This window comes from Danio rerio, chromosome 23, assembly GCF_049306965.1.
Source record: "Danio rerio strain Tuebingen ecotype United States chromosome 23, GRCz12tu, whole genome shotgun sequence".
Taxonomy (NCBI): Eukaryota; Metazoa; Chordata; class Actinopteri; order Cypriniformes; family Danionidae; genus Danio; species Danio rerio.
The window spans coordinates 21845758-21868272 of NC_133198.1; the positions used below are offsets into that span (position 1 = coordinate 21845758).

At 37.7% G+C, this 22515-nt stretch overlaps 2 protein-coding genes across 3 annotated transcripts in view; one reads left to right on the plus strand and one right to left on the minus strand.

Annotated features, from left to right (window-relative positions):
- Positions 1-1825: 1825 nt before the first annotated feature.
- On the plus strand, positions 1826-8478 carry cox4i2 (cytochrome c oxidase subunit 4I2). The gene is given in 5 exon segments (NM_200803.1): positions 1826-1901; positions 4070-4169; positions 4607-4774; positions 7524-7655; positions 8098-8478. Coding segments are annotated over 4 exon segments (534 nt in total). The 5' UTR covers positions 1826-1901; the 3' UTR covers positions 8232-8478.
- A 13-nt stretch (positions 8479-8491) lies between these two features.
- bcl2l1 (BCL2 like 1) overlaps positions 8492-22515 on the minus strand; it is a 31254-nt gene continuing 17230 nt past the window's right edge. Inside the window, exon 3 of one of the 2 annotated variants that reach the window (XM_005162026.6) lies at positions 8492-12306. In XM_005162026.6, the coding sequence (XP_005162083.1) occupies positions 12163-12306 (144 nt within the window). In that variant the 3' untranslated portion in view covers positions 8492-12162. 2 annotated transcript variants of the gene reach the window in all.

Below are 22515 nucleotides of genomic sequence, written 5' to 3' on the forward strand. Positions count from 1 at the left end.
GTGGCAACTGCGGCGAGGAAAAAAGTTCACCAATTAGCAAAATGAAGAATTAAAAAATATGGAGAGAAACCAGGCTCAGTTGGGCATGACCTTTTCTCCGCTGGCTTAACGTCTTGTGCAAAGCTGCAGTCAAGGCGGCGGATGCTGGAAGCTGGACCTCAGCGAAAACTCGTCTGTCTCTGGAGCATCACAGCAGCTGCTCAGGATTCGGCCTGGTCAAGGATATGGAAACCATGGGATCATCTCCTCGCTGGTCTTGGATCGAATCAGTGGCGCTGCGTAGTCTGAGGGTCTTGAGATGAGTATCCCCAGGTGGAAATAGAGAATAAAGAGAATAATAAGCGTAGCTGCAGTTCATAGTTTATATAAATGAGATGCAGAAACCTGCGTGGAGCACATTCATGTATCATAACCCTCAGTGATGCACTGAGTGTATGCTTTACTAAAAAGATAGGTCTTTAATCTAGTACTGAATTGGGAGAGTGTGTCTGAGCCTCGGAGATTATCAGGAAGGCTATTCCAGAGTTTAGGAGCCATAAATGCGTGCTCGACCTCCTTCACTCGACTTTGCTGTATTAGAACAAAGGACCTTCTTGCTGTGAGGCGACAGCATCACCTACTGCGCCACTGTGTTGCCTATTTTATTAAATACTTTTTATAAAATTCATTCATTTCTTCATTCATTTTCTTTTCGGCTTAGTCCCTTTATTAATCTGGGGTTGCCACAGCGGAATGAACCACCAACTTATCAACTTACTGTTTTACGCAGCGAATGCTCTTCCAGCTGCAACCCATCTCGGGGAAACATCCACACACACTCATTCACACTCATACACTATGGAAAATTTAGCCTACCCAGTTCACCTGTACTGCATGTCTTCGGACTGTGGGGGAATCCTTAGCACCCAAAGGAAACCCACGCAAACGCAGGGAGAACAGGCAAAGTCCACACAGAAACGCCAACTGACCTGGACTTCAGGTAAACTGATGATCAATTTATGAGTCAAAATAAAGACAGATTTTACAATCTGAGCATGAATAATATAATCATATTGGGTACATCTTCCAACATGAAGACATAAAAATACACACAGTATCAGGAATTCTTTTGTAACATTAATGCATCAACACATTAATGAATGCAATAAAGATCCAAATCATAGACTATAAGCATTTCCTTAAACCCAAATGGGAATTTGTGCAGCAGGCATGTGCAGCTGCAACATTTCACAGCAGGTTTGTCCCGTTTTGACCCCTTAACACAGAGTAATCTTCAATATCCGTCTGCCTTTCTAATTCTCCACTGCTATTTGAGCAGTGAAACATATTCCCACACAAAGGCTCACAGCCAGACGATTCAGGCATATTTAAGGTCAAGTTGCGTTGGGTTAAAACCAGATGAGGACTGGATATGAGCCAAATAAACTCTCCGCCTCTGTTTCCCCCTCCTTTCAGCCCCATTTCTAGTGTTTTCTTCAGGGATCACCATTTCCTCTGTTCTCTGAATGTTTCATTCCAAAACCACTATCTTACGTGTTCAAAATCAAGTCTATCAAAATGAAATAAGAGAAAGAAAGAGATAAATAGTGAAGTTTAGAAGTAAACAAACAAAAAAGCACTGAACATTGTTGAGTTAATCTTCAGTGCTGACGTCCTGGTGAACAGTGAAGTCACATGGTCATCTCAGATTGTTTACTTGCACAGTCTCTCACAGTTTGAAATCCCTTCTAAACCCAGTACAGCTCTCCCTCTCTCTCTCTCTCTTCTTTCTCCACCCACATCACTGTTTTCACAGTCAGTTTTTGTTTGTTAGTGCCAACAGACGAGCAGGGAAATACACACTTTTTCTTTGTTGATTTTGTTAATTTTGCCGTCCCATCGTCTCGTCTCTCAGGAAAACTGTAAGTATGATGAGGAATCTTTTTAGAAACTGTAGGAAAAGAATATTGTGGGCTAAAAAATCAGGAGTAGGAAATGCATCTGTGAAACAAAAGCACATTAAACTGGGAAAAATACTAAAGATGCATTTTTTTTTTGCAAAGAGAAAAGGCTACAAGGTAATCTTTATGCTTTGGTAGAAATGGATGAATAGGCCAGCGTTCAGCACTGCTGCTAAACCGATAAAACATGCAGAGCACTAGTTGAGGTTAATGCATTTATATAACGCCTTCTTTGTTTCATTCACTTGTATATAGATGTAAACTGACCGCAATGTTTTGACTTAAGAAAATGCATTTTAGAGCAGATAATTGAATTACGAGGTATTTGGTGGGATTGTGTGTGAATTCGGCTTGATCTTCTGTTAGTTGTGTCCATTTTAATTACTGCATATGTCTGCACTTGGAGATAAATGGAAACTAAGCTTGGCACAGATAAATATGTTGTGTTTGTGACAGCAAATAGTCATTTGCATTCTTTAAAAAAATAATAAACCAAATAAATGTATAATTAATCTCTTGTAATGCATTACAGTAAGGCCAATTAGTGATGCATTAGGTTAAGTTTATTTATTTATAAACTACTTTTAAAAACAGCCACAAGTCTGACCAAAGTGCTCTACATAATCGAGAGTAAAATATAGATACAATGAAAACAACATAGAGGTAAAACCAAGAGAAACCACAGAATAAATTTACTGAATAAAGCAATCGACAAAACTATTATAGTATTAGTATTAAAAAGCCAAGTCGAAGAGGTTCATTTTTAAGAGTAATTTTAAAATAGATAGTGATAGTTTAACACTGAATCCATTAACATTACATGTTACAGTACATCATTTCTAACATCATTTAAATAATGCAATTAAAAATGCAAGTGTCCATTCTACTTCATGTTAACTCAGGTGCATTAAATAAAATTAACATGCAAATGTAGATATTACTGTAGATCAGAACAATAAATAAGTATTTTTCATATATAAATTAATAATGAAATAGTTGAAAGTTGATGTCAATTATTATGTTTTTTTATATGACTGTAAAAACATCAGTTTTCCAAGAACTGTGTACCATAGGCACTGGTTGTTAAAGGAGCCTTACGGTAATTAACAGCAAAAGATGATTATGTGACCAGACTGAACAAGCAGGGATTTGGATTTGATCCAGATCAGGAGGAGTAACTAAAGCAACACAAGACTTTATAAAGCTTTATGAATAGGTCAAAGACAAGACACGACAACCCATTTTGGTGTCTGCATCACATACAATTGACAAAAGTTATTTAAAAATACATAAAAAGTGGATTAAATAAAATAAATGTTGTATTTTATGTTTAAAATAGGTTTTGTAAAAAAAAAAACAAAAAAAAAACCCTGAAATAATAATCATCATTCAGCATTACAAAGATTTAAAAATGAATATTATTAGCAACCTTTCTATGATCTAAACTTATTTAAGTTTGAAAAACAGTTTCATGGATAATTGTGGCAAAGTTTTAAGATATAATGAATACATTTTTGTTACAGAATACATTGTTGCATAAATGACATGTTAGCTGGTGTCTTCTATATCACAGGTGTCAAACTCAGTTCCAAAAGGGCCGCAGCTCTGCACAGTTTAGTTCCAACCCTAATTAAACACACCTGATCAAACTAATCGAGTCCTTCAGGCTTGTTTGAAACCTACAGGTAAGTGTGTTGGAGCGGGGTTGGAACTAAACTGTGCAGTGCTTCGGCCCTCCAGGAATTGAGTTTGACATCCTTGTTCTATATCATTGTAATATACATTATAGTCATGATTTTATTCTCAGAAAAAAAAAATTATGAAAAGGGGGCTGTTTTAAATCTATAGTTCGAAACCCCTTTGCAGAGTAAAGTGGCACACTATGTCAAAACAGCTTTAGATAGTGTAACTGAATGTAATACACTAACATATGAAGGTACTTACATTGAGACAATGATATTCAACTTGATCTCAAAAGCTCATCTAGTACTTAAATAGCTAAAATGGATCAGGATTTGTTCAAAAAGCAGAAACATTTCCTTTTTTTTTTGCTATCCTAAATGTCATCCAGCCAGCTGTTGTTGTCTTTTTCTGTGGATTTAACTATTATTTTTTTGTGTGTGGATCAGATGCTTCGCTTGACAGCGGGACGTTTAGGGGGTCTTTTGACTCGACGGGGAGTCGCTGCATTCAGCTCCAGCAGCGTCAAGATGGCCAGCCATGGCCATGGTATGTGAAGTGTCCTTTTCAGAATAAAACAGTGCTAAATAACGGTCACTGCATACGTGTTTTATGTTTGAACAATTCACTTTTCTCCTTTACACAACTAAGATGTTTGTGTATTTTTTATTATACCTTGAGTTTGTACAGTAAAACTGCATTCTTATTGTGCACCTTGAACATGGAATAATTTGCAAAAAAAAAAACTTAAAACCAAATGAAATTGGGGTTTTCAGTGACTATTGGAAGCATGTGACTGTTTTTGTTGAGTGGACTGATTAAATGTTGTTATGTGGTGTTTATGTATTTTAAAATTGTTTTACTGTATGGCTGTTACTATGGCCAGGTCTCGCTTGTAAAAGAGATTTTAAATCTCAACGAGACTTCCTGGATAAATAATGGCAAAATAAATATATTTTTTCTCTCTCGTTTGTTTGTGCTTTCAGGTGATGTGATAGAACAGGCAGATATGTCTCGACCAATGTACAGTGACCGTCTGGACACTCCTCTGCCCGACAGACCTTACAAAGACATCCTCAGTGCTGCAGACAAGAGCCTGAAGCAGAAGGAGAAAGGGCCCTGGAACAACCTCTCCAATGAGGAGAAAATTGCCTGTTAGTACATTTAAGAATTAGTTTATTTCAGGACAAAATATTAAAAAGTTTTAGCATATTGCATCAGACCAAATGAGGAGACTGCCATCTGCCAAGAGATACCCACAATCACTGCAGTGAGCATGTAAGGTATGCTGCTGCTGCCCCATCTAGACTGGTGGAGATGGTGGGTTTCATAGGAACTGTGGGACTAGGTTTAGGAATCTATATAAGGGCTTTTCATTCTTGAACTTGTTAACCCTGGTTCATCCTTGACCCTGGGTAAATGGAGCCCCAGGTTATCTATACCTTGTGTAGCAGAGGCCAGCTAGTGAAGTGCTGTGCAGGTAAACCTCACTCCTCTGACCTCTCAAGGTGCTCTAGCGACAGACACTAGATGCTATGGCCTTTAGCCTCCTTGTTAGAGCAACCGTCTCCCATGCAGAGTGTTGCCGGTTTGATCCCAGCTTGGAGTGGGTTTTGGGTGGTTGTAGTGCGGCGGGGTTACACTGGTGCCATGACCCGAATGGGATTGAGGTTTATGGGTGAGTGTAGCAGAGGCCAGCTAGTGAAGGGCTGTGCAGGTAAACTTCACTCCTCTGACCTCTACAGCCGCCTTTCCACTGCACACGGCATTTGGACACGACTGTTGGAATACGGCAGTCGCACAGTATTATCAGTGTTGTCATGCACCACGGGGAGAAGCTGATTCTCACGGTGTCCGAAATAAAGGAGGGCAAATGCAAGAGCCTTTATTCTTTGTGCGTTTACATGGTTTAATGGATGAATGAATACTAGAAATGCATAGACCGCTAAAATATTGGAGGGAATGTGGAGACAACATTAAAAAATAATATTTTTATAACTTTCTAACTTACATTTACGAACAGAAAAGTTTTTTTAATATAGACCTTTAAAAAAATAACCAAATAAACTCATATTTCTCATCTCGCGCGCACGGATCTGCTTGGACAGCACTGGAATACATCATATCCGGTCGGCAGGTCGCATACGGTCTAGTCCCAGGAGTTCAAATATTTCAATGGATCCGCAGCTCAATTTGGATCCGGATTTTTCACATACGGAGATGATCAGAACTCAACGCAGCTCCCTGTTGTTTGTCGTGTGCAGTGGAAAGGAGGCTTAAAGGTGCTCTAGAGACCAATGCTAGAGGCCATGGTCTAGCCTCCTTGTTAGAGCAACCGACTCCCATGTGGAGAGTTGCTGGTTCAATCCCACTTTGTAGCGTGTTTGGGTGGTGTAGACTGACGGGGTTACACTTGGGTTAACAAATAATCCTGGATATTCAGACATTTAACGCGGTACATTAATAAACCCAGGGTTGATGTTCTTATTTGCAGTGTTACAGTCGCTGATTGGACAAACAGCATTCAACATTTTTACATCTTGTTAGTTATAAATTGTTGCAGTGTAGGTGTTTGGCTAAGCCTCATTAAATGCGCGAAGGCATGAAAACAAATTAAAAAGTAAATTTCCTGTTACTTACATGACATGAGCCTCATATGCTTCAAAACATATGCTCAATTTCTGATTGGCTGTCTGTTTCCAAGTGTCCAGCATTAACAATCAAACACTGCTCCGTTTCATACTGAACAAACTTAGCACTGCAATGTAGGTTAACACCACAAATGCTGAACTAATCCTGCTCTGGAGCAGGGTTTCAATACCTCAGCTAAAGAACGGCACCAACACCACTTACATAGTTACAAGTGTGGAAGATTTCTAAACTTGTGTTTGGAATGACAATAACCAGGGGTTAAGGTCAGTGTGAAAAGCCCCACAGTCAATCCAAATTGTACACCTAAAAAGTTAAATTCTCATTGTTTACATAAGTTATCTTATGGCAAAATAGAGGGTGACACAATGGCTCAGTGGTTAGCACTGTCACCTCACAGCTAGAAGGCTGCTGATTCAAGTCCTGGCTGGGACAGTTGGCATTTGTGTGTGGAGTTTGCATGTTCTCTGCATGTTGGTGTGGGTTTTCTCCGGGTGCTCCGGTTTCCCCCACAGTTCAAAAACATGCGCTATAGGTGAATTAAATAAGCGAAATTGTCTGTAGTGTATGTGTGTGAATGAGAGGGTGTATGGATGTTTCCCAGTACTGGATTGCAGCTGGAAGGGCATCCACTGTGTAAAACAAATGCTTGTTAAGTTGGCGGTTCATTCTGTTGTGGTGACCCCCGAAAAATAAAGGGCCTAAGCTGAAGGAAAATGAATGAATGAATAAATGAATAGCAAAATGGACAAAAAAGTGCACTTCTAAGTGTTCAAATATAAGACCTCTAAGTTAGTTTAACCATAACTGAAACTTTACTCTCCCTGAAGTTTTTCCAAACCTTTATGAGTTTCCTTATACTGTTGAACCCAAAAGATGAAATTTTGAAGAAAGAAGAAAACCGCTAACCATTGACGTCCATTGTAAGAAAAACAAATACTGCGAAGACCAACGGTTTCCATCATTCTTCAAAACATCTCTTTTGTGTGTGTTCTACAGAGGAAAGAAAATTAAACAGGTTTGGAACAAGTGCAGGGTGAGTAAATAATGACAGAACTTTCAGTTTTGGATGAACTCACACCTGTTAAATACCATCTACCTTTAACTATAGGAGATTATTTTAGGGGGCATGTCTATAGAGTGTTTAGCTATGATTCTTCAACACATTCTGCCCAACATTATGAACTCAACAACTGTGAATAACGTACATAAACACTGTAATGAATATGTATTAACTATTATCCTCAATGTCAGTGTATAGGATCATGTTTAATGAGACATTTGCGGAGATGAAGAAACCAACCGGTGAGTGGAAGACCGTGACGGCTGGGATCTTATTCTTCATTGGTTTCACTGGCCTGGTTGTTCTCTGGCAAAGGCTCTATGGTAAGAGATCATCTTAACATATTTGTTTTACAGTTGTTGATAAGATCTGTGGGCGTCACGGTGATGCAACGGGTAGTACGATCCCCTCACAGCAAGAAGGTCGCAGGTTCAAGCCCCAGCTGGGTCAATTGGCATTACATGTGGAGTTTGCATGTTCTCTCCATGTTGGCGTGGGTTTCCTCTGGGTTCTCCAGTTTCTCCCACAGTCCAAACACATGCAGTATAAGTGAATTGAATAGGCTAAATTGTTGTGGTGTATGTGTGTGAATGCAAAAGTGTATGGGTGTTTGCCAGTGATGGGTTGCAGCTGGAAGGGCATCCGCTGCGTAAAACATATGCTGGATAACTTGGCGGTTCATTCCGCTGTGGCGACCCCTGATGAATAAAGGGACTAAGCTAGGTAGGATCTGATCAGGTTTTACTTTTTGTTTTGCTTTCTCAGTGTATCCTCCTCAACCTCATACATTTGGAGATGAATGGCAGGCCAAGCAGATAAAGAGGATGCTGGATATGAAGATAAACCCTGTGCAGGGCTTCGCAGCCAAGTGGGACTATGAAAAGGGCCAGTGGAAATAAAGGGAATGCAGCGTCACATCCACACCTTGCCAATTACTACATTTTGCATTATTACACCGTCCCTTATGTGAACGTTTGAGATTTGTCCAATGGGCAACAGTCAACTTTGAAGGAGTAGACTAGAAAAACAATGTCCATGTAACTTAAAGCACACTTTTCTTTTTAATTGACTGTAGAAGTTGAACAAATGACATCTTGTTGTATGTTTGTATTAATTCAAGAATTAAAACAGACATAAAATAAGCACTAGGGCTGTCCTGTGAATTCAATGGGTCTTTATTTAATTTAATGATATCAGACATTTAAAAAAGTTCTAGGACATAAAACAATTAATTCAGGGGTGAAGCTGTTTAAATAAACCCAAAACCTTAAAAAAATAGTTTTTCTTTCTTGTCCTCTTATGCTTAGGTTAAGTTGGCTAAATACAAACACAATGAGCAACAAATACACTTCAAAAGAAATGATGATGAAGTTTTTAAGGCCATAGGAAGGAACAATATGCGTTTACACCAAATATCATAAATAATATTTTCAAATAATCAAATGCCTTAAATATTTTCACTAAGCTATGATGAGCTAGTCTAATTGTCATTTAAGTTAACTAGTTTACATAGTGTCGTGCCAATGCTGGTACATTTCACTCTAAAGCTTACTGTCAATCTCAAACCACACACGCTCAACCAAGCCCACACAAGCGCGCACACACACACACTCACTCACTTACTTACTTACTTACACACACACACACACACACACACACACACAAACTGCAACATGACAGACAGACACAGACTAAGCATGCAAGCAGCAAATTTCATAACACGGAATGTTTTCTGTGAAATCAGTGTCTACAGAGCAGCAAAAAGTGTAAATGTCGGCAACTTCAATTTGCTGAGACTCACCATATAATTTGTACATCGCTATTTAAACAGTTCACTCGCAACTTATGAGTGTAAAGAGCTGGATTTACAGTTGCCAGTTAAAATAGCTTTACATTTCAAACTTGAAGTCGACAACCCAAGTGGTATTCACAACCCATTTTACATACGCAATGAATGGGGTATATGCACAGCTAGTGTTTTTCAGCAAACTTTAAACTTCCGGTGAAAGCCTAATGTGACTATTATCAATTTCATAAGGTTCCTTTTAAAGCATCGAAGTTGTAATGTTAATAAAATACATTCAGTTAAATAGACTTAAGCATTCGTTTAGTTGTTCAAGCATAAAACAAAATGACAGATCGTGTAAACACTGGCGCCGTCAGTGGCAGCAGGCTAGCGCAAAAACTCCATTGAAAATACATTTTCATATTTTAAAGAGATGCCAGGGAAAAATTTTACTAAACGCAGTGCTTCTCGTCCAGACTGAGACTGACTTTATATTGTATATCAATCAGGCAGTGAGATCACTAATATTTAAAGAAATCAGATCTTAAACGTGGCAATTTTATAATGGAAAGACAAGTTCACCAGAAGCTCTGAGGCTGGCTGGCTGAAATTAAAAGTCTCTGTGCATATACCCCATCGCTTCTAGTAATCTAGAAAGTGTATGCGTTTCCCATCGAATCAGGAGTTGAAGGATTGTTATCACACTTGAACGGTTTCATAACGGCGTTAAATCATTACAAACTAATCACGCAGAAAGGCGAGTTGATGACGAGATAAGGATTGAAAAATGAGCAAGTTTTTACCTTCTTTGGATTAATGTGTACTGAAATTTCGGTCACAATAAAACTAAACAGAAAACGAAAATCGAATGAAGTAGTAAAGTGGGAGCATTTGACATATAGGCTGTCCCAAAACTTCGCTAACTTCTACAAGGAGCGAACTAGCGAGACGGTATCTTTTCTCATAGCCTACCTGTTTAAATGTTAACTTTCCGAGGAGCCCTATACCGCGGACATCTTATTTCTAGGTTAGGTCTCAAAGGATGTTACTTTTAGGCTTGGTATCTTTTGATTGACACAACAAAAGACAGATTCCCCGCGAGACCTGCAACCGGAGCTGAAGGCTGGTAACACACCTGTACCGTCACTACTTTCATCACCTCGGTTTGAATTAACCACCTCGTCAATCAAAGCAAGTCGAAAGAGGCGAGGAATATTCAACTCGACGTCCTATTTGAATTAATAATGATCTGAAGCCTAAAGTCGATTTCCCGTCATCTCCTAGCGCTTGATAGAGTTTGACACGAGACGGGCGTAAAAGCAGCAGGTGCGCGCATAAACTGACACGCGCTTAACCGCTCTGACAGCAAAGCATTTAAAATGAGATTCGGCGGGAATCTGGGGGAAATGGAGTGATTATCGTAGTTATTTTAAGGTTTGCAAATCGAAAACATGATCATGAATCATTCATTTGTTAACAGTTCCAAAAAGAGAGTTCAGTGAAATACTAAATATTTTGTTTTTCCATGGCAGCACCATGATGTTATCTGACCCATTATGTCTGTCAGCCAGGGTTTAAAATATCGTGGACAACTACACGGTAAGAATTAAAACAAAACCCAAAATGCTTTAATATCGGTGTAGAAATTGACATTTACACCTGGAAAGGTGAAAGGAACCTGAACTGAGACTAGCATTTGATCTTATCTACATAAGGTTGAATACACTGCAAAATTCAAACAAACTTTTGCTTCCGAACAACCACTGCATGTCATTACATACCTTAAATTCCAAATAAAACAAATCCCAGTATCTATTAGCTTCTTACAAATGCTAGAGCTGTATTCCCAGTACTAGTTACATCCTCATTCCCAAGAACATATAAGACACGGAGCGCTCTGGTGGCAATACGGTTTAATCTATTAACTTTTTGCTTTTATTAATATTTATTTCTGTGTTCAAAACACAGTTGTGGGCAGCCACAGACAGAACAAAGGTAAATTGCTCACTCCTTATGTATCCACGTCTCCTCTATACCCCTTTAGGATCTTGAAGATACCGAGTTATGCGTGATACCAAATCTGAAGCTGAAACTAAAGTTTAATAAATCAAACATCAAACAATAAACATACACAACTTCTTCTCAGAACAGAACTAATTTCTCATAACTGTTGGTCCTTTAGACAATTTTTGCTTCAGAGGTTTTTAAACCCGCCCATGCAGGTTCTCACACACATTTAAAGCAAATCAAATGTGCATATTTAATGGAACAGAACAATAATTGAAAAAAGATAGAAAACAACACATAAAACACACTCACACAGACATGTGTCATCTGCTTTCCACACTGTCCTCTAATGGTAGAGATGGCAGAGGAAGCGGGCGCTTCAGTGTAGTGCCAGGACGGTAAGGTGCCTCTCTGCTCTCGAGCTGATATCTGGCACTCCAGACAGCAACAACATTCCTCAGAAATGTCAGTGCTGATGTAATGACTGAATATTTCTAATTCAGTTCAGAAGCAACTTCTTCTCTATCATTAGGTCATTACCTCGAGAATCAAAATTAGCTTAAATTAGATTTAAAGATAAAATGTTTGTGTCCTTGTCAGTTTTTGCCAGTCTCTGAAAATAAGAGAATAATAAAGATACTTAAAAGGACTGATGATAAAGCTGAAAATAATCATTTATATTAAAACAAACAAACCAAAAATCTTAAAGACAGGACTATGGTTTAGTCATATGATTTTTCTCGACTGATTTAGTCATTTTTCTCATTTCGTTATAAAGGCTATAAGGAAACACGACTTTGCTTTTTCTCAGTCACTAAAAGCAAATCATCCTCATGCAGTCTGGGTCATGTGATGGGACATCACGGGTGCGCTCCACTCAGTCAACAGCACACGGTGGGACGTGGAATGTAAACATGAAATTTCTTGGCAATAAAAAGGGAAACAAATGTGAAACAAAAGTATTTGAAGTTCCTTCATGTTAGCTGGAGCTCTAAATTAAGCCATGGGTGTATTTGGATCTTCGGTTATCCTCATCTTCACAGGCGTTTCTGTGCAATGAGTCCCCCAACGACGACACCCGTGAGCAAGGTCATTCCTGCAAACAACCATTTCTTGAAGCTTTCTTGCGATTTCCTGCTTTCCGCCGCTGCATCTTTTCCAAAGATCTCTGCAAAGCGTTCCTGCACGAAAACACAAAGAATATAATCAATTTAACAACACAGCGCACAGTGATAGTAAGTGAAATCAATACTCTACTGTAAAGTAGATTGTTGCAATATGAATGTACTCCACATCCCACCATGTTGTCACTATTATACTTGTTGACTCATATACAGTTTTAAACCTAATACATAGTACAGAAGTATGAGGCACACCAAGTCTTAAGATATGATGTATATATAATAATAACCAGTGCTTCCAACACATAAGCTGTGTCTCATTTCAGAGGCTGTATCCTCTAAAGGATGCATTCGAAGTGCGCTGCGTCATCACGGCACGACGAAGGCTGTATCAAAAAATTTGAAGGCTTCTTCAAAATACAGCCTCAAAATGTGTCCTTCGTTTCCCAGATAATAAAGGACACAACCGGTGGATCCAGCCTCGAAGATCCCAAGATTCATTGCGCGCTGATAATGGCAGGTGGTTTTTAAAAGTAAACTCCAGTTTAAATGTATGAATTAGGTTTATTTTACGTGGATATCTAAATACATGTTAAAAAAAACAGAAAGAGTGAGACATATCTTACTAAAGAGTGATTTTATAGACAGTTTACATGTTTATGTGTACATGTATCGCTCAAAGGAAAAATATTTCCAGCTTTTATAAACCTTGTTTTGCCTAAATTACAAATTTTATTACCGTTTTATTAATAAATTTTATTACTGTTATTAACAGCAGCTGTTACGGTTGCCTTGTGATGAAATCTGTCCTCTGTAGGCTAGATCCTCTCATTTCTAATTGTTCGGTTAAGCCTGTTGGACTTCGAAGAACTCCCCTTTGAAGTTTACATCCTTCGGAGGATGCAGCTTCTGAAATAAGACACAGCTATTGACTTTACGCAGGCGGTCCAAAAAACTTGAATCTACGGAGTATATGACTGCTCAACTTCAATTAAAATTGGATATTTTTAAACAAAGATGGGCACCTGTTACTATGTATCTGAAAAGGACAAAGTATTTCCAGCTCCTTTGAAATTGAAAATGATGTATGTTTTTTCTTTGTAATTTGTTTTTATTTAAGTCTAATGTTACTTTTTTCTGACTTTTAATAAATCGCTGTTGTCACTGAATGTTTTGTTCTGTAAAATGTTTTGATGTATAAAAAAATACATTAATAACAATAATAATAATAATAATAATATTAAAGCAGTACTGCATTTTTTATTTCAATTAGGATATTTCTAAGGGAGAAAGGTTTTGTGGAAATGCATAATGTGCACAGTGTAAAAAAAAAAAATAGTCACATGCTATTCATAAAGCAGAGGAAATTATTATCATGCGCAACTATACCATTACATGAATTGACAAGCTCATTTCAGCCAACCACTGGGCTTATTCAGAGTCCCTCCTCCTCAGGCCTTCCAATAACCCTCCTTCTTCCTGTCCCACGTTTGTCTGCACTATAGTGCGTTCACACATTGTCCACAAGGGGGCAAGATTTACCACGTCTGCTTCAAAGGCTTTGCTAACCTCATTTCTCAGCAGGATTCTGTAGCAACCCCAATTTTATTTGAAAAGCTGAAAGGGGATTTCAGGCTTTATAACATAACCCGTTTCCTCAGGGAAGACACACAAAAGTAGAGCACACCAACTCTAGATGGAGGCTGAAGTAACTCAACCAGAGCACAGCAGTAAAAAGCAAATACTAATTATGAAAACTACAAATGTATGCATTCATTTCACACTAGCTCGATTTCTTGACAGAAATGTAAATTTTCTCATTTGCACCTTACTGCAAATTCAGGGTCAATTTGATCGGTTTCACCAGCATCACGGAGGTATTACAGCAATGCAGCGATCAAGCTTAAAATATTCAAAGCATGCAGGCTATTACAAAACACACACAGACACGCTCAAGCCTCAGACGCCCACCCCTGTTTTCCACTCAAGAAGACTGATGTCATCCTCAGTCTTTCCCTTTGCCCCAGTTATCCACACAAGCTTGAAAATATGTGGAAATAAATATGGAGGACAGGATAAAATCATCTGAGACTTTAAACCAGAGATGCCCAAAGTAGGCCCCGCAGGCTAAAGTTGGCCCATGGTAACCTACTGTTTGGCTCACCATCCTATCTGAAAACAGAGGTAGAATGATAGGGAGTGTGAATGCCTTTGACAGAAATAGTCATTTCCAATTTAACGTAACCTTTGTTTCTTTGTTTAATTGAGGAGCTACAAAAAAGCCAACTAAAATTAGATGTTGTAAGTGAATTAGACTTTTAAAATGTAAATACTGCCACTTGACAGATAGAGGACAATCAAGGCAAAGGCAGGAGCAGCTCGACTAGTGTATTTAGCATTGATCTCCATTGTGTTATAAATGGGATTGTTTTTGTTTTTACTATTCTAAAGTTCTTTAGAAAAACGTTAAAAATGAACTGCAACAGGAATTAATATGTATTAAAGCAACGTTTTCTAGTCATATATTTCTAGTCAACTTCCGCCCACAGTCCTCAACCAAGTTTGATTTTTGGCCCCTATAAGAAAAGTTTCGGCACCCTTGCTTTAAACACATACTAAAAATCGCAGCATTCAACATTCACAGCACAAAAGTGGGCTTTTCCTACAAGAATACAAATATGGAAAATGGAAGTTAGTTGCTTGAATTTGTTAATTGATTTCTAGCATAAAAAGAGGAGATTGACATAATACTGATATAATTTATTTAAAACTGACTGATTGTTGCGCAAATAATAGGTAATTTTATAGAACAATTTAAAGGGGGCAAGAAATGATGAGGAGGAGGAAATGGGACTGGAATATGAATATGATGCATTTGACTGAACTGCTTTGAGACCAAATTAATAATAAGTAAAGGAAGCAATCAGTTATGCTTTAAATGAAGATTGTGAATCATGAAATGTTACAAATAATACACACAGATGTCATCAATAACCTAAAAATATTACATGTATTAATAGAAAAAGACAAGAAAGGAGAAGCCAAAACCTCAACTGGATTCCACAAAGCCTTGGGTGGAGTTAAATCTATTATACTGTGTTTTGAATTGACAAAAAGGCGAGAATGAAAGGGAGTTGGATGAAAAGGTAAGCGACAGTAAAACAGTCAATGAAGAACATGTTTAAATTTGTGTGACGGGTGTACTCAAGGAGATTTCCACCTCATAGATTGGTAAAAGACATAACGATTTACATAAGAACTCCTTCAGATCGATTTCATAGGAAATGATTTCGAAAGCGTGAGAGAGGGGTGATGGGAGTGGCAGAGACTGATAACGAACATGTAGTTCCAGAGCAGTGGGTTATCACAACCAGTGACGCAACTTATGACATCACAAGTCAAGACCAAAACTCAAACAGCTGACAAATACTACTACAAATATTACTATTTTTATTATTATTATTAATAAAACAACTACAGGCTTTTTACAGTTTGGCTTAAAACGCTCAATCTATAACTTCCCCACAACACAAACAGCAATTAAGGTGACCTTTGGGGTCAATACAGTCAAGACAAAAGTTTGCTTACCAATTTAAGTGAATTGTCTCCGATATGACTCATATCTGTCGCATAAAGAGTGGAGAATGAATATGAATTGAAACCTAAAACCAAAGTATGAGTCATTAAACTCTTCACACCCCCACCTCAATCAAACACACTGCATTATACATGTGATTAGCTACTGATCACAAAACTGTATGTAGGTTGCTTCCCATGATTACAAAAACAGTTCAGCAAGAAAATTTTTGTTTTTCATTTGGTGTGGCAAAATTACATTATTTGAGTTCATACTCCTGACAAAAGCGCATTTTGTGGGTGTCAGGGAGCCAGTATGAGTACTTTTCTGGGAGAGGTGGGATGTCTGGTTTTGTTCACCTCCCTTCTTCTGTCTTCATTATGTTTTACGAGAAATCCAAAATGCTCCAATACATGCAATTTGAATGGCTTTTCGAGTACGTCTGTTCCTCTGCTGGCCATGTTGTTGACTGATTAACATGCCCCATTCACATGAAAATGATTTCCTGCTCTCATTTATTACATAAAGCAATACTTGCAGAAAAATTTACGTTTTTCTCTGCGATCATTAAAAATATATATTATTATACATCAAGCTAAAAACATTAGTTATTACAAACTGACCGTGGGTCATGATCCGCATGATCACTGATTTGTTGCACAACCTACTTCCTACAGAGACTTTAACATCATACTAGGACAATGAACCATAAAGTAAACTACCGTTTCAGCACACAGCGAGATGAAAAGTAAATATAACTTTGCTTGTGCACTTCCTCAGGCACGCCTTTGTCAGCCTTGGATAGGTTAAACACGACCTGTGTTGACCTTAGTGTCATCCTGAATGGCGGACAGGGAGGGTGTGCTACAGTCAATAAAGTCAGATGGAATTTGCATGATGCTTTTACATGAGTAACCCCTGCAGGAATGCTAACAGTATGACCTTATAGCAAAACTAAGCCTTTTGTACACACAAATTAGAGAAGATCGGTAGTGCGAAACTCTGAGAACAAGGTGGGAACCATGTAGAATGGTATGAGAGGAATGCGCTGCTTTGATCAAAGTCATAAATCTAAGGCATGTTAAGGCTTGCTTGCTGGCAGTAAGATTATGAAGTAACACACCACACCCCCCATAGCGTTTCATGCAAAAGGCAACGTGTAGGCAGTGTGAATTTGACAGACAGATCCAGGAGGTATGACTTAACCTTTCTGTAGCAGACATTGTTGCAGAGTGAGTAAGCAAAACATCTCTCATGCATAAAAATGCAAGCATGTACCTCATCGGTCCTTGTTGGACCGATATTTTGATCAATGTTTATATAGAAGCAGAAGCCTGAGTCTCAATTAAAGGTGCAGTATGCAAGTTTGACACCTAAAGGTTGAATTAGGTATTGCATTCCTGGATCAAAACAAATGCAAGCGCAGGTTGCCAGACGGTTGCCAGATTGAAGACCAACAGGAGTGAGTCTGCTGATCGAGCCTAAAGGCTGATTTAAATAGTTTTCTATATAAAGGAACGGCATGCAATACAAGGAATATTTTCCATATTAAACAGAGTTTTTGTTCTAACCAACACCTGGAATTGATATATTAGAAATGGCTTCGATTTCTTGCAGCTGAGATGAACAACAGAAATCTGACAATAATCACCTCAGGTACACCTCATGTGCTTTATTCAGTGTTAAATGTAAATTTGAATGCCATACTACTATTGCCATACTAGTGAAAGCAGCAAATAGCTTTCCTCAGATCCTAAAAATAAAATAAAACATTTGAAATTGAACTGGGCGTCACGATGGCGCAGTGAGTAGCACAATCACCTCACAGCAAGAAGGTCACTGGTTCGAGCCCTTGCTGGGTTAGTTGGCATTTCTGTGTGTAGTTTGAATTACCTCCCGGTGTTTGTGTGGGTTTCCTCCGTGTGCTGCGGTTTCCCCAGCAATTCAAAGACATGCAGTATAGGTGAATTGGGTAAGCTAAATTATCCATAGTGTATGTGTGTGAATTGTGGGCTATGGGTGTTTCCCAGAAATGGGTTGCAGCTGGAAGGGCATTCGCTGCGTAAAACATGCTAGATAAGTGGGACTAAGCCGAAAAAAAAAAAAAAAATCAATGAATGAATGAATGAAATTGAACTTTAGAACTGTTACTCGGTGCAAACTAACACATATGAGTGATTCAGCATATACATTTATTAATGTTAAAGAGGTTTAAAATGTATTTATTAGAATATAAACCTTACCATTTTGTGAGTGAGTGCATATTCTGTGCTTCTGGGGTGCGTTTCCCAAACACCGATGTAACTCACGGCTGAACTATCATAGTACGATGCATCGTTTGGGAAAAAAACAATGTATTGACGAGTGTTTCTCAAAACCTGTAGTTTCTCTGTCGCAGATCCATCGCTTGAACCACGTTAGTTATAACGTAAATCGCCCATAATGATGCTTTAAACTGGGTGGAGTAACTACTTCTTTAGAGAAAAACCCATAACTTATTTGTGCAAATTATATTGTTTTACACAAGCACGCATTTAAAATAAAATCCAATATTAGTTTTGGTAAAAACATGCACTCGCTTCCATATTAACTGAAATATATCTAAATGCCACATATAGAGCCTATGTTTGCTTTACTAATATCATTAATAATATCATTGAGAAGTTGAACATTACATATTCTATTCTAAAACAAATTACTTACAAAAGCTAACACGTATACTAATATCATATAAATAATTTAAATAAATGAAAATTTACTAAAAAATTAAATGTAATATTTATTATTTATTAGAGATAAAAATGAAAAAAAATCATACTTTAATAATAATATTAATGATGATGATGATGATAATTATTATTAATGTTATTAAGTAAGATATTGTATATTTATTTATTTTATTTTGTTTGAAAAAGTCTACTTTTACAATTTGACACTTGTACACCACTGCAGAAAGTTCTAACCAGCAGGCCCATGTCATATACAGTACAGATACTTAATCAATAACCTACTATAAATTAAAAGACATAAGCTTTTTGTTTTCACAAGCTTTAGAGACGTAACATAAATTCCGCTTTTAAATAATAGATCACCTATAGCCTTCGCCATGAGGCTGTGTTCAAAATGACATCAATGTTTTCAAAGTACACTGTGATGGGAGCACAATTGTAAACATGAAGATCGCTAAAACTGAACCATAAAAAAGTTTGAAAGCAAATTACATCTAAGAGAGATGACCTTAATGCTTTTTTATTTTTAATAATTCCAACATTGAATGTTAAAATGTTGTAAATGAATAGGGCATAGGGGGGATAAGTGGGAATAGAACACTGCCAGAAACTATGTTTCTAACTACAGCTCCAGAGCATCGCAGATGCTCAAGTTTGCGACGCAGTTTGCGAATGTTCTTTGGAGCGACGGATTTAGTAAAAGGCAAATCAACAAACTATGTTTGTAACGACGGAACTTACGACCTTAGTTGGCTAACGATGGTTTTGGGAAATGCACGCCTGGATGGCTGCTTTTAAATTTCTCTGGTGTTGTGTCTTTTGCAAACAGCCAAATTGTTTATCTCGTCACATAGCATGTTGTTAGGACACAGGGTTAAAATGTAACCTGCTCACCAAATGTTCACTTTCAATAATATTTATTATTTGCTAATAACCTCATGTGGAACTCTGAATCTGCGTCTGCTACTGTCCACCGGAGGTTGCATTTCGGTCACAGGCACATGCTTTGAGAGCCTTTCTAATTAAATGAAACATGCGGTTTTCCAACAATGTAACTCAGGGCGTAGAGCTGCACGATTCTGGCTAAAATGAGAATCGCTATTTTTTTGCTTAAAATAAAGATCCCGATTCTCTCGTGATTATGTAGATGTAAAATAAAGGTTAATATGAGATTATTGTTTTTTCTCAAACATATGGTAAAACAACAAAATTATGTGTAGTTCTACTGGTTTCTATATATAATTACATTTTACTTATAATAATTCTGATGTTGAATTATGTTTGAGATATAGGCCTATGCTTGCAATCTGAGAACATTATTAGACCATTTAATTCACTGGTACAATCAACATTATATAGGCTACAGTAGTTATACTGACACTGTAAACATTTTTTTTAATGCACAACTGTGTGTTTGCTATGAAAGAAAAAAAAATCAAATGCTTGTCGCAGTCATAACTCGATGCGATATGATTATTTAAATTATGTACACGCTTTCGGTTTCATTTTCACTGCTAAGTGCTGTTCATACTTCGCGCGCGGCTCTCAAACGATCACTCTGTGCCAACTGAATATTATTTACAACTTTATTAGCTGTTACTCACAGTATTTGCGGGTTCTGTTCACTAAAGTAGACGCACGCGCATCTATCATTAATTATCATTGAATACATCATGATATAAAGACAAAAATGACATTTTTGAATGAATTATACCTTATAAATACAGTAAGTGACTCTTTTAACATCATTTGGAGGTGTCCATGTCGCTGAGCAACGTGTATGAAACAAGGAAAAGACTTTTGCGGCCGACTTTTCTTCTCTCTTGAACTTGAAAATATGATTGACAAAATCGTAGAAATGCTGGATTAAGATTGTCTAAGGGGTCATTCGAGATCGCAATCTTTTTTTCGATTAATTGTGCAGCTCTATCAGGGCGCTAAAATATAATTAGCGAAAGTGGCATTGGACGGGTTATATAAATCAAAACAAAGACAGCATTCCAGCACATAACAAACATTTTCAAAGCAGAATATTGAACTTCAGCATTATTTTTCAGATATATATTATGGTATTTTTATGCTTTAGAAGAGTCAAAAACTTACATACAGCACCTTTATATCTGTTCATCATATTAGATCATGAAAAAGAATGTCAAATGCACATTTTATTAAAAAAAATATCTTTAAAAAACAAGCTTAGATGTAGATTTATTTAACAAACATTTTGAAATGTAAAGTCACTTTTAGTGGAGGGAGAGAAATCTCAGGCTTCAATAACAATTACATTTTTGAAGATAAAAGTCCTGTGGGTTTGATGACTGAGGACTAAAACTGAAAGTTTCATGTTAAAGTGAACTATCCTTTGAAACACTGTGTAGGGGCTTATTAAACCCATACCCACCAAAGCAGGTACAGCACATGTCCTGACATGTCTCTGAAAACTGTGTAATAGTAAGTCTGACCATCATGACAGCATTTATGACTCGCCTTTTAAACAGTTCATTAAACAACATGACTCTTTGTATATCTTGCAACTACACCTTAAAAGATCCACTCCCAAACACCCACTGATCTGCTGTAGGTGTGACAGATTGTGTTTCTGTATAAGTGCCTTACTCTGTCAAGAATCCTGATTTCTAGAGGCTCCAAACAACATTGAGGTTCTGCGAACATTCCCTAGAGATACTGGCTGCTAGGCAGCGGTGACTGTCAGGCATTTTCCACAGCCCTATCTGAACAAAGAGCACATACAAACCTGGCCCTACAGGAGAGTGAAACCAGGTGCAAGGTGCCTGCATTTTGTTAGTTAGCATAGGATAATATCCAAATAGAGGCCAAGAAAGGGGCTGATTCTGTTTTCGAAAGGAGCATGGCAAGAAAGAGGTACTAGAGGGGTATAAAAGCTGGCAGAGATGATGAGAGGCGGACCACCGAAATGGAGTCATCCTCACCACCATGTAGCTACAGTCACAATACGGTTACTGTTACTCTGTTGACATCAGTGTATTACATCAAGTACGTCCAACATCCTCCTGTTAGAAGATGAGCAATTTGTTTAGGCAGTTATAAAAGGGCCGTACAGAGAAATTACAGTTTGGTTTGGTGGAGTCAGAGCATTGGGTTTCTCCACTGTTACACCATCCTGACCCCCTAACCCCCTCAAGGCATTTGTGAAGCCAGAGTCTTTCTTTCCGGAACAGCTTGTTCTGTTTTTAACCAGATGATTGATACACACATACTTCGAAGACAACACATCTAACACAAAACACAGCATGGTCACTCTTCTTTACTGGTGTCACTGTACAGAAGATAGAGAGGGATGGGTATGATGAGTCATGGTCCTCTATCTTCTCTCTCATCAATAATTCTGTTTCAGCCTTTGTTTTTTCTTTTGCTTGGCTGGCCAATCACAATCATTTGAGAAACATTGGAAAAAAATACATAAATTTGTGCAATGCAAATGCAAGTGTCTATTTTAGCAGTTCTATATGTTTGTTTATCAAACTGAAGAAAATTTCCAGATGCACATTATAAATTAAACATTATTCAAAAACACAATGGCTTTTTAAACCAAGCAGACACTATCTTTCTATAATGAGTATTAGTTTCTCTGTATCCTGTCCCTGGGCTGTTGTCTGAAATAGTCTTATCTGAAGGCCCTTTTTATGAATAAATACTTTGTGACCATTTAAAAAGACAGGAAGAGCATGAATTTAATCCAGGCAATAATATTCTGTAGTGTTAAGCCATCAGGTATCTTCTGACTAGGGATGTAATAATACATCGTAATATCTGGAAACCGCTAAATAATATTGTGCCAATGCACAACTCTACTGTAAACAATATGATTTACTATTGTTTTATAAATACAGTTTCACAAAATGGTTTTTCATCCACTATATTTAGAAAGGAAGCATGTATTTTTTTTTAGATAAAACGAAGTGGCTTCTCGAGTTAAATACC